Source organism: Musca vetustissima, unplaced genomic scaffold (assembly GCF_032173495.1).
Source record: "Musca vetustissima isolate MV318-11 ecotype Yass unplaced genomic scaffold, APGP_CSIRO_Mvet_v1 utg25509, whole genome shotgun sequence".
NCBI classification, from domain to species: Eukaryota; Metazoa; Arthropoda; class Insecta; order Diptera; family Muscidae; genus Musca; species Musca vetustissima.
Window position 1 is genome coordinate 106,068 of NW_026885149.1, and position 13,432 is coordinate 119,499.

A 13,432-nucleotide genomic window follows, 5' to 3' on the forward strand; every position below is an offset into this window, starting at 1 on the left:
TTTGGGATAACAGTGAATTGAAAAACAAATAAATACTGGCTTGGCAACCCTTTACGTTTTAGCAAGTCAATAAAATAGTCATCCTAAAAGTATGCAATAAATAACGTTGTATGGTACTGTACACAAATCATAATTGTTATACATGCAGTGACTCACACTCATACATTGAGTGAACTCAATGGGAAAAACCTTTTTTCTTTTGGAAAACAATCCTTCCCCAAATACAATGTTGTGCAGACCTAAATTGAGTGTTAGTGAGAATTCATCACCAAAAATGACTGAGGAAAAGAGAACAAATGAGATTACGTTTTAACCATTTACGCTCACGATTAATTTGGGAAGTTTTGCGCATCACTGTCCTAATATCCAAAATTGGAATGACGAAAAGTCCACCCTTTTCTACATTATTATAATATAAATGTGTGTACATAAAAAATATTGAAATTTATTTCATGTTTTTACAATGAAAATATACAAAGTTGTGCATGTCTTGTACCTAAAATTGTTATTCAATCACAATTTAATGTACTTGGCTTTTGTAAATAACGTCGAACTAAAGCTTCGACCGTCCATGAGATGGCTGCAACAAATGTCATTATGTTGAGACAGTGCAATGCTATGGCATAGTTGTAACGATCTCGAATAAGACCTGCAAATGAATTCAGTTTTATTATACAAAGTTAAATGTAAATATATTTATATGATCCTACCAACAAAGGGTCCAGCCGCCAGTGTAAATAGCCCCGAAATTAGGAGCTGTAGCCCCGATGCTGCTGGCAGTCTTTTTAATGGAACACAGCTGGGAATAATTAGTGGCCAGAAAATTGTGCGTACTCCCTTAAATATGCCAGTGACGGCGAATGTGCTGATGATCACAGGAAATGAGCGAGTACAGGCGATAACTGTGCGACCCAAAGCGATTCCCACTACTCCAATAAGGAAAAATACCCGATTATCCCATGGCACTTTTTCGGTCAGGAAGGGTAGAAGAAAACGCGTTGCCAAGTCCATACCTCCCAGTACTGAGATGGAGAGGGTTATTTGGGAAATCTCCAAACCGAAATCATTCAGAATGAATGGTGTCAGAATTGAAAAATTCAGTTCGCCAAAGTTAATGATGGTCAAACCAATAACCAAATTCACAAATGTAAAGTCGCGCAATAGACCCAAATCAAAGAAGGCCACTACTTTTTGCAGAAATGTCATATCTGAAGCGCTTATTTCCGAATCATCAGAATTCTTGTCTTGGTCATTGTCTTTGCGCTCACCCGCATCATCGTCGAAAGCGTTAATTTTATTCAGTTCCAGTAGAGCTCTTTCCTCGGCACACGTACACTTCAATGCAGCCCCACCATATTTTGAGTTCAAAATACCCTGGTTAAGGGCGCTATCTCTCTCCCTCTTGAAATTGTTGGGCTTTAGAACTGATTTTTGCTTGAGTTCTTCCTCTTGGCTAATCATGCGACTGAAACGATGGGACGATTCAATGTCTTTGGTGCTGGGAATTGTGCGTAAACGGTGTTTGCCAGATGCCAAGGACATGCGGGAGCCATACCATCCGTCATTGGCGCGTGACAACATCGGTGTACCGGGTTCAATGATTTCGAAGCCCGGCTTGTCTTCGTCATCATCCTGATAGAGATATTGCGAAGAAAATATGCCCTTCTGCTTTTTCAGCTGCATTTCGCAGTACTTGCAGAGATGCTGGGTATTGTCCTCCAGCACAGATATTGGCTGTGTGTCGGTGACATTACTTTTCGGGGCATGATATCGAACAGGTTGGTAGATGAGGGCACACATAAAGGTGTGCAACGAAAGGGCGGCAAATATGAATACCGTGCCCTGCACGCCGTACACAGATAGCAGAAACGTAACCAAGTGGGGTAGAACAATTGGACCCACTCCAGTTATTGTCCACGAAAATCCCGCTGCTTTTCTACGTTTATTTTTGAAATATGTGTTGATGGCCAGCGAGGAGGCGGATACACTGATACCCATGCCAAAACCTACAAAGAAAAACGGAATTGTGTTTTAGTCTCTCTTAAAATGTGTTTTGTTCTTACCTACCAAAAAGTAAGGCATAAGCGATCATGTATCCAATGAATGTTTCACAAAAAGCCGTCAAAATAATGCCGAAGAATATCAGCAGTGACCCAGCCATGGCCACTTGGCGAAAGGTGAAACGTCTGAACATGGGTCCATTTAAAAGACCTAAGATGGCGATAAAAGTTTATTGTTATACGAATTCCTTATGCGTAAGTAGTTTGAAAAATAACATAACATACCCGTGCATGCTGAAACCGCTGGATTTGTGTTGATTATTGTCGTAATTTCCGAACTGCTAAGACCCAGTCCCAACAAACGTTCTCTAAAAATGAAACCAAATTGTTGGACGCAGGGATAAATGGAAAGCTGCAAAAGAGGAATGGCGCATAAATTAACCTAAATTAAAAGTTCTGCCATGCCGTACACCTACATTCGATACTCCCGCTGCAATGCACACCAGCCATGCCCAACCGCCATCGGGCGCTATAAAATCCTCTCCCAAATCACTTTTATCGCGCCTCTTCGGTTTCTTGGTTTTGACCTTGAGCGGCACAGTGGTGGCTTGATAAACTGAAGCATAGGGATTTCTTTTCGATTTGTCCATGAACTCATAAATCAGCTACAAATTCAATGGATAAGGCCACGACGTGAAACTAAAAATTCAACCAGACATACGCATATATGTATATACATTCATTGTTATAAACTCATTGACAAAGACATGTAATCAAATTGGCTGAAAGATAAAAGCCTAATCTATTTAAAATTGTGTACTCTTTAAATTTGGTATTTGTTTATATGATTGGTTTTTCTAATATACGAGTTTTTTTGTGACACCTAATTATAAAGAACGGTATCGGCAGGTTATTTGTCAATACACTACACGTTTGGTTGGACGTGATTTTTATTGGAATTCGATGTTTCAATGAATATTCCGTTAAGTCGCTTATTATAGTTTGTTGCTTTGTTTCATATTGAGAAGCGAATTGGGTGCGAACAACATGTAGTCCTTTGCTCACCTGTTTCTCACAATATTTTATCGTCAACTTGAAGAGAGAAAAACATGGGAGGATTTGTGAAGAATTGCATTTGATTTGGAGAGTTTACTGTGCCAAAGAAAAATTTTAAAATAAATGCCTTGACACTCTATTGACACTCTATTGGACTATAAAAGTCCCGCCACATGTTAAGTGTTTTGATAAACGCAATTTGAAATCAAAGCAACTGTAAAATGACAATCCGAATTCTTGGAAGGTAAAATACTGTCTTTTTAATGGAAGTCCATGTTTTGACTTTTCCCATTTTACATAGAATTATCTTACACAATATATGTATACCATTTGAAATTATTCACTGACACTGCAATTACTTCTAAGGTGTTGGGTATTGCAAGTGGGGTATATCGACCCATATAACGATATCACCAAATTTTCGCTATTTTAAAAGTTTTATGTACATTTTCAAACTGTAATTTGGCATACAGAGTTTTTTGAGGCTGACATACATCTATGCGAAAAATGGTCATTATAGGTCCATGCTTTGACATAGACCCAATATAACGATTCCGAACAATTTTCAGTATTTTTTAGGTTGTTGCCACATTTTCCAAAACGAAAAGGGCTCCCATTTGGCATTTCGGAATTTTGTGTAGAAAATCATCATTATTGGTCCATGTATTGACATCCCCATATAAAGGTCCTGCAATATTTTCCGCAATTTGAAAGTTGTAGCCGAATTGTCGAACCGAAAAGTCTGTAATGTGGCGTTGCTGGTTGATAATAAGGAAAATACTTCTCTCCAGAAAATCATATATGGGATTATATATGTCGAAACATTTGCCTATATTGAACACATACATAGGTCCCGCTCAACATTTGCTATTTTTAAATTTCCTGACAATGACATAAAAAGTCGAAATTTTACCCCAGGAAGGGAATCGGGCCTGAGAATATACATGACTGTTTTGATGAAGATAGGTCAATATTTAGCGGTTCAAATGGGAAATGTGTGAGAAATGAAATTCTGGGCATATATATTTACTTCTGAAGGACATAGATAAGTGAAGTTGATATTATATCCTAGAGGAGTGGTTGACCTTTAAGTTGATACGATTATGTTGTTGTACGTACTCGAATGTGGGAGTTATACGTAAATATTTTAGGGGCACTACGTATTCTGATACTGTTTAGTATCACCAGTACCACACTAGAGCTGATGAGTAGGAAATTTATTTATGGTCAATGATGACGCCCATAATTTTCGGTGATATTGAGATGATATTTAGGGGAGCAATGAACCGAAAAATAAATATTTGTCAGATTTTCTTGTCGCTCTAGTGTTCTTTATTATATGCAGAACATTACATATTAACCAAAACCTAAAGTGACCAAATATTTATTTTATAACGTAAATATTCACCTCGGGAAAAAAAGAATTGCAAAAAATACCAGGATTAGAAAATGGAGCTGTTGACCTATAATCGGTGAAGAGGGTGCAAATATTGCGAAATATTACCTAGGCTGAGAATATAGAACCGCATAAAGTATAATTTTCGTGGTAGTTGTGTATAGGGTATCATATGGTCGGTCCCATTCGACTATACTGCTCCGCTCACCGGATTTCCCTTGTTGTTCCAGTGAGTGGAAATCGCATGTGCCACCAAAAAAGATAATTAAAACAGATAATTATTTTGCCAGACTATTAAAATCATTAAAGATTAAAAATGAGAAATATTCAGACATGTCACAGAAAATAATTCCGATCGAAAGGGGAATTAATTCCGTATATAGCTTCTTCAGAAAACGGAATTTGTTTCCCAGAATGAACCACTTTTGATTTTGTAGGTGGAATTGATTTTTTTTCAGAAAATTTCACTTAAAAACACTTGAAAGTCACTTATTAATAAATTCGCATTTAAATTAATATTTTAATTGTTTTTCAATCAAAATGTTGCCGCTTCTTTCTTCAAACTAAAATTAATAATTTTAAAGAATTTTATAATCTGGAATTAAGAATGATATACCAAAGCAATTAATTATATGAATCTTGTATAGTTTTTGTTTTGAATAGAGTAATTTTAGTAACATTCAGTTTTCGGAATTCATCAAATCGATCGGAATCTGGAGAAGATAAAACAAAAACGATCGGAACCATTCTGATCCGAATCTGTGACATGCCTGATTGTTTCCTTATTTAATAATTTCATTTACTTATCTATGTATGTTATATATTATATATTTTTGATCCAAATCACTGATCTGTGAGGTAGGTCGTACAATTCACAATATTTGCCAACATAAAATATATAAATTTCATTCAACACAATAGTGAACGTTAAACAACGTCTCCTATAATTTATTTATTTTTTTTTTTGGAAATGTGCTTAAAAATCGGCAAAAAGCTTTCTAATCAAGTGGATTTATTTGTTTCCAATCGTTTATCAACAGTGGCGCCTTGATTTACCACGCCACGCTCGAGTGTTGGTGTGTCATTCATACCGATTGTATGGCCTGTGGTAGAATTAAAATCCATCCACTTGGCGCATGGCCATGGTTCTCATCTTACATTGTTGCTCAAATAAAAACAGTTTAAATAAATAGTAACTAAAGGCTTGTTAACAAGTTCGGCGAGAGTGCCGGGGGGACATTGAACCATTTAAATGTGTTTATCGGCAATATTTTTTTTTGTTGGTAAACCTTAAAATGATGACTTTGCAATATTGACCAGTTACAAATGAGAACACAACATGATTGTGTCACTGAATGGGTTAATGATAATATTTTATTTTTATAAAAACACTATTGTTGGCATTTAGATCATGTTATTGGGGTTTTAACAATTACAACAACAACAAAAAAAGCAGGGCGTCTATCAATAAATACCCCGATAAAGGCTTACCACTTGTGAAAATTGGTATCAGTTGTGATTACTGATATTGACAAATGATAACTCATTACTACAACAATTGCTACCAATATAAGCACAATATTCGCATATAATTCAAACCTCATAAAAAATATAAAAAGAAAGGGGAAATCGAACAAGAACAAATTCCGTTTAAAAATTGATTGAAAAGTTAGTTTTAATTTTTTTCAGATTTATATATGTATATATATATGTCCAATTTCATGTAAATGATGCAGCAAGTGCTCTACCTTTGCCCTATTGACACAAAATATTGAATAGACTTCTGAATCAAATTTAGTCTTCCGAATGACACGAATATAATAATAAAAAAACATGGGACCTTTGAAATGTATTTATTTGTATATATATATATTTGCAGCCGCATATATATATATATATATATGTATATACAATTTTATAATAGTATGCGCCAGTTGTGAAAACACTTTTTCGATTAGCAAAGGAATATAGAGATGAAAGAAGTTCGATATTGAAAAGTTCCATTTTATACTTATCGAAGCTCTTAATCTTATTTGCAGTATGTCATAGTTGTTAGGATATGTATACTTTTACCACTTATTGTATAGCCTTATCTGTCTGTCGGGGCAATGTTCTTTAATACAATACTTAAATAGTTTTTTTAATTGTGAAATATTTAATATTTCGACTAATTATATTTTCAACAAAAATCAGCTGTTCTCACGCGAAATTTCATTTACGTGCTTCTATGCAGGTATTTGTTTATTTACATTTTACAAAAAAAAAAAAATATTTTATTTTATTATCACACACACATATTCAAACACTATAATGACAAGACAGCGGGAGGAGGAAAATGAAGGATATTACATTTGTCATTGTTTGCGTTCATTGTTAGAACGTCATATGTCCGCCTTCTATTTGCCATTCTATGCCAATCACATTCACTATTTTTTCACTTTTTTCTTTTCTTTTTGTCGGTCCACACTTGTTGAATAATTTGTTTTGGTTTGTTGTTCGCCACCACCACCATTACCACCCAATGTTGGCGGGATGCTCTTCGAATGACGTACAAGTTCAAGGTTTCGTTTTTTTTTTGCATATTAAATTAAAAAAAGGAAAATGTATTTCATTACCATATATATTATTAGAAGTCGATAATTGTTGCACTTTATCACAGAAAATATTCGCGTATCACATGCCTTGTCTTGAATAAAATGTTATTAAAAACCCCAAACGTTAGTATAAATCCCCACAACGATATAATTCTTATGTAAACCGAAGAAAATCTATGAATGAATTCAATTTTCTTTAATGTCTTCACATCGACAATATTGCACCACAGCGAACTGTATCAGAAAACGCCGACGACTTGCAGTTCGAACATGTTAATCGGGCCAAAACTATTTACCGACTAATTCTCAGCGTATTCATTATATAGTTAAGGCAGAGAATCGATTGTTTGTTGTTAATACTGTGGCGTATGTTCTGTGGGAATTGTAAATCAAATTTGCAAAACACCGATACCGAATGGCAGAAGAGAGCTGCTCTTTGTAAAGTGACTCTCTTACGAAAACAGAAAAGACGAAAAACACTTGTTGTTTTCGAAAGAGAAAGCTGTGTTTTCTGCGATAAATGTAACCTGCGCACACAATAACAATTTGCGGTCAAGTTTTGTAAATAATATGTAATAGAATTTCAATTCAGTAAAATATTGAAATTACTTTATTGAATAAACTTGAGAGATTCTAGTAGTTTGATTTTTCAAATAGAAGTAAATATAACTGTTAAATCATGGCTGGTTTAAAAATATGAAATATAGCCTACTTTTAGGATGCAATTATGGAAAAAATATAAAGGGTTGATTTTATGAAATATAAAGTGTCATAGTTCGTCTTCGGATGGCTCACAAGAAGGACACAATTAAAACAAATTTACAAAATGGTGATTTTTTAAGCCTTCGCTTAACTAACACGTGTTTATCAAATCAGACGAAATTCTTCGTATACGGATAACCTATCAAGTCACAAAATATCAACTTATTGATTTTTAGACTTTGTCTACGCATGATATATGGTCCTTCTGTACTAAATAGAAAGTGGACTAGTTGGAGGAGTAAAGACGCAAAAATGTGTCAAAAGACAAATATAAATATTAAATTTGGAACCGCCTCCAAATGTTGCAGACAGATATATATATACCCTCAGCCTATAGTTTGTCGATATTTTCGGAATTACACACAGGTTTTATTAACAGTTTTTTATAAGATATATGTTATTATCAAAGAGGTGTCCGATTAAATGTTGATCAAATCGCTTCAAATTAAATTTACGAGTTTATAAAATATTGACTCTTTGTGTGGGAGGTACCATAAGGTAGGGACAAATTGGGAGATACCAAAAAGGGCCTCATCTTCGGACTAGATCTAGGCTTGATAAAGATAATACGTTGTACAAAGTTTAAAGTTTAAAATCGGATAGTCCGTTTGCGTGATTAAAGATGAGATACCAGAAGGGCTGTGCCGATATTCCCCATCTTCGAACTTTAACTAAGTTTGATAGAAATTTTACGATTTCCAAAGTTTGGATGAATTCGGTTACTCCCTTCGAGAGTTATTGTGCGCACCAACCGGCCAGACAGACGGGCGGACGGACATTTGTAAATCGACTCCAAATTGTCTGAAACGAATTGGCCCAATTTGGACGAGACACATTTTTGCTGTATCAAAGTGTATATACCCTCATTAGCTATAAGGCTGAGGGTATAATTATAGCGATTTGAATTTATGAAAATAAATCTTTTGATAAAAATGAGTCAAGAGCAAATATAAATACCAGATTTGGATCTGCCTACAAATTAATAAATAAAATTATAAATCACAAATGTGGAAATTATTCCCTACATATATGATATTAGTAATGAGGTTTATGCTTATAAAATTATACATTTCTTATAGAGCTTTTTGAACTTTCGATCAAAACCAAAAACGATGTAGCGCCGCTATTAAATGGTTAAAATGCAGAACATGTTATGACATTTGATGAGCTTGTATTCCTCGGAAAATATCATAAAATATACATTTTTTTAAAAATTATTTAATTTTCAAAACATGTACTTTTTTACTCTCAGTATCGCTAAGTTCAATTAGATGGTGTGCCGAATTTATTAAGCCCAGGCAGTTTGCGATGGTTGTCATGTTACTGACAACCTAAATAAATTAAATAAAACGCGATTTTGACTTTTTGAGTTTGGTGCAACGTTTCACCCCCTCCCCCGTGCGACGATTCCAAAAATTCGACAAAAATATTTCAGATAACCAAAAAATAAAACAAACGACAATTGAAATTATTTCTTAATTTATTTCCGCTTATTCTTTGTGTTTTTATTATTGCATTTCTCTACACAATAGGTCTTTTCATTGAATTGCAATCGTTATTATTGTCCAGCAGTTTGTGAATGAACTTCTACAATTACAATATTTTTGTCCATTCTGCTTTTCCATTCGCTTATCATCTACTAAATTACTACTAAGTAAATTCTATTAAATTTCATATCCACTATAAACTACACACTAACTACAATTCTAACTAAGTAGTTTATGAGGAAGCTGTTTAAAGATTTAAACAAATAAATTATAGCTGTAAAACTTTACAATACATTTTGTTTTATCTACGAATAAGTAATACAGGCCTTAAAATGCCAAGCAGCAGCCCAGTCACTGATTACTCCCCTTGAGGACATATTTGTCATCACTAAACTAGGTTTAAACTAAATATTTTATTTACAATTTTCGGTAGGTTGACTAACAGCCTAAAGTTCGGTGGGTGGGTTGGTAGGTAGTTAAGTTGCAGGCGTGGGCGACTTTTTGCAAAAGGCTTTTCTGATCGTGGATTCGAGCAGCCAAAACAGCAGAGCCATACATGTCAGGCTGTTGATGCAGTGGATTGTCGCCGCATAGCCATAAGCATCGGTAATTAGACCTGAAATTCGTAATGCAGTGTTAGAAACTATTTTGGGATATTCAAAATATTATGGTGACTTACCTAAGAGTGGGCCCAAAGCAAAGGAAAATATGGAATTGAATATCAATTGTATACCCGAGGCAGCTGGCAAACGATTTAGCGGCACATAGCTGGGTATAATTAAGGGTGAAAATATCGTACGGAACCCTTTGCCAAATCCAATTAATAGGAACACCACCAAGACTACGTTGTACGAATCCGTTAGTGTGACAATAAGACGCCCTATAGATATCGAAATGATGCCGAAGGCAAATAGCACCCGATTGTCCAGTTTGACCTTTTCCAAAGCGAAGGGTGCCAAGAAACGTACAGCTATGTCCATGCCACCCAGCAATGACATGGCCAAGGAGATTTGTTTATCCGAATAACCGAAACTGTTCAGAATGAACGGCGTTAGAACTGAGAAATTCATTTCACCGAACATCATCATTGTCATGCCAGCTGTCAGATTGACAAACGTAAAGTCCTTTAGCAGATCCAAGTCGAAGAAAGTAACAATTCGTTGCCACACTGTCATACGGCTCTTGATTCGTTCCTCCTCTTCCAGCTGGGCTTCTCTTAAAGCCTCCTCCTGTTTCTTTGCGGCTTCAGATTTATTTTGCAATAACGTTTTCTCTTCGGCACATGTGCAATGGAATCCTTCGGTGCCAGGTTTGGAATAGATACTCAATTTACTTGCATAACGATCCAATTCTTCACGTTCTCGATTGAAATAGTTCGGCTTGTAGAGAGCATTCTCTTGATGATCTTCCTGTTCGTTGCCCTCTTCACAGCTGTCTATGTATTTGAGGCCCTTTGTAGATCTGTATCGGGCACCTTTCTTCTCTGCCAACGACAGCTTTGAGCCATACCAGCCATCATTGGCACGAGCCATCATTGGAGTACCAGGTTCAATGATCTCATATCCCGGTTTCTCTGGATCGTCATCATTGAAGAGATATTGTGAGGAGAAAATACTTCGCTTCTCCTTCTTTTGGTACTGACAATATTTGCATTCAAAATGATCTGCAGGGTCCTTCGAAGGAATCGCACCATTTTGTATGGTATTGCCATTGGCTTCTTGTAATTTATCCTGCTCCGGTTTGGGTGAATGCCACAGCACGGGTTGGAATGTGATGGCACACAGGAAGGCATTCAAGGAGATTGCCGAGTAAATTAATATCGAACCTTGGGCTCCGTAGTAACCCAGTAGCAGTGTAGAAATGTGTGGGAAAATGATCGGACCCAGACCTGTAATGGTCCATGAAAATCCTGTGGCCTTTCTCCGTTTGTTTTTGAAATATGTATTCACAGCCAGTGAACTGGCAGCCATGCAGAAGCCCAAACCAATGCCTAAATGAGAAGAAATGAGACAAATACACATCAATTATGAATACAGAGGGCAAATCGATGCCAAACTTACCATAAATGCAGGAGAAGCTTATCAAATACTGAACAAAAGTTCTGCTGAAAGCCGAAAGGAAGATACCCACAAATCCAAGAAGACTGCCGGCCAAGGCGACCTGTCTGAATGTGAATCTGCGGAACATGGCACCATTAACTAGACCAACAAGTGACGATATGGCCATAACGGCATTGACAATGGTGGTGGTCTGTTTGGCATCAAAGTCAAAGGACGCCATACGTTGCCTGTAGATCAGACCATATTGTTGCAGAGGCGGAAATAACGAGAACTGTTCAAAATGGGAGAGGCGATCATTTAATACATCACTTTATGGACCGCAAAGAATACTTACATTGCTGAAACCTGCTGCCAAACACACCACCCATCCCCAACCACCATCTGGGGCCACAAAATCCGGTCCCAAATCACTTTTGTCTCGTCTCTTTGGTTTCTTCGGTTTTGTTGTCTCCTTGTAGACAATCGTATTGTTGGGTTCTGTTAGCGATGACTTCTCCTCCGCCATCCTTAATGAGCTATTCAGCAATTTATTGTCCTGCAAAGATAAAGGAATGCCATTATTGTTATCGCCACCACAACGTAATGAAATATTATTTGATGTTAATGCGGCCATCCATGAATGCACTTCGTGTATTCGTTCTGTTCGGCCCAACCCTAGTATCCGTGTCAGAATGGGCCCTCATTGTTTGCTTAACAATTTACATGCCAAGGGGGCCATAATTCTTACTGGATTCCCTATCAGAAAGCCTATTCGTGAATTGAGTGTAGGAAACAATGACACGTCTATTGCTTATGTCGTTGTTGTTGTTGCCGCTACAGCAGTTGATGATCATTTTGGAATCTAGACACGCTTAAGAGCTTCATTTTTTGCTATTCGCTCATTTTGCACACACACAAACACTCGCAGATCATCGATCACCAATGATGACACAATGATGACTCGACAATAAATCCAACAGCAAATTCTATAGTTAGCACAAGCTATGTTCGTGTTTATGGTTGATAATATCCGCTAGCCTAAAGGTTCCCAATAAACATGCTACCAAAAATACTAGCTGCTACATAAGTATTGTGTAAATTTGTGAAATTCCCCTTATGGCATTTTTTTATTGGTGACTGACTGCAAATAACACGAAAATACATATTTCACAATAAATTCATTTCAGCGAAAAGATTAAGAAGTAAAGTCATTGTAAAGGAGATTACGAGAAGGGGATACAATAGATCACTTCCTCCGTACTCTGAATCATGAATTGATGTCTATATTGAAAAAATGCTTTAAAATTATTTATATATGGTTTTTACAGTCATATAGAAATTTTCCATTATAAGGATAATTCCGATAATTCTCTACAAAGAATAAAGAAACATTTCTGTTCTTTATTCTTTGTAAGGGCACTTCTTCCCTGCGTTGTTGCAAGAACACCAACAGTGAAGCGAGATTCCTTAACATGACTGGAAGGTGTGTCTTAATTACAGATCGAGTTAATAACATCAGATACCGATCGATACATGTTAGCTGCATGTATGTAATATTGTTAACATTTCTTGTTTTGGAATTAGGAATAGCGATACCAGATTGGCAATGACATTCTTTAGAAAAGTTGTTAGAATTCAAAATCGATCGTACGTATCGGAAATGCGGGCAGATAACGAATCGATAATTGTTTTCCAAGAATAACTGCTATAATATTCTCCTATCTACGGAGTCGTTCACCAGTATGAATTTCAACTATGGAAGTGGAATTACCGGGACTGTTAAGAAAAATTTCATATAATATCATCAATATCAATGAGGAGATAAAATTGAAATTTAAAAAAAGGATTTCCGAGGACTAAATAATCACGTCCCCCTGGGATATTGAAATATGGATATAAAGTGACCGGGTTTATTACACATTTTGCATTTGGGTTCAGAAATTCGTCTTGGGTATTGGGCATGATTATTTTGAAAAAAAAAAACAAAAGAAAAATGATACCCTAATCCCAATCCATAAATACGAATACACACTATCATTTTGGACTGTCAACTTTTTTATTGATTACTGACTGTCCAAAGACCTCAAATATGTTCGTG

General features: G+C 36.1%; 2 protein-coding genes across 2 annotated transcripts; both read right to left on the bottom strand.

Moving 5' to 3' along the window:
• Window positions 1–509: 509 nt before the first annotated feature.
• LOC133332268 (uncharacterized) lies at window positions 510–2,674 on the bottom strand. Its single transcript, XM_061540654.1, has 5 exons — window positions 2,477–2,674; window positions 2,286–2,412; window positions 2,068–2,211; window positions 711–2,006; window positions 510–649 (listed from the first exon to the last, which is right to left on the bottom strand). The coding sequence occupies exons 1-5, from the start codon at window positions 2,648–2,650 to the stop codon at window positions 510–512; spliced, it is 1,881 nt and encodes a 626-aa protein (XP_061396638.1). The 5' UTR covers window positions 2,651–2,674.
• A 7,097-nt stretch (window positions 2,675–9,771) lies between these two features.
• On the bottom strand, window positions 9,772–12,096 carry LOC133332248 (uncharacterized). The gene is made up of 5 exons (XM_061540632.1): window positions 12,009–12,096; window positions 11,690–11,890; window positions 11,356–11,626; window positions 9,975–11,285; window positions 9,772–9,911 (listed from the first exon to the last, which is right to left on the bottom strand). Exons 1-5 carry the CDS (start codon window positions 12,036–12,038, stop codon window positions 9,772–9,774), a joined length of 1,953 nt encoding a protein of 650 aa, XP_061396616.1. The 5' UTR covers window positions 12,039–12,096.
• Window positions 12,097–13,432: the final 1,336 nt, after the last annotated feature.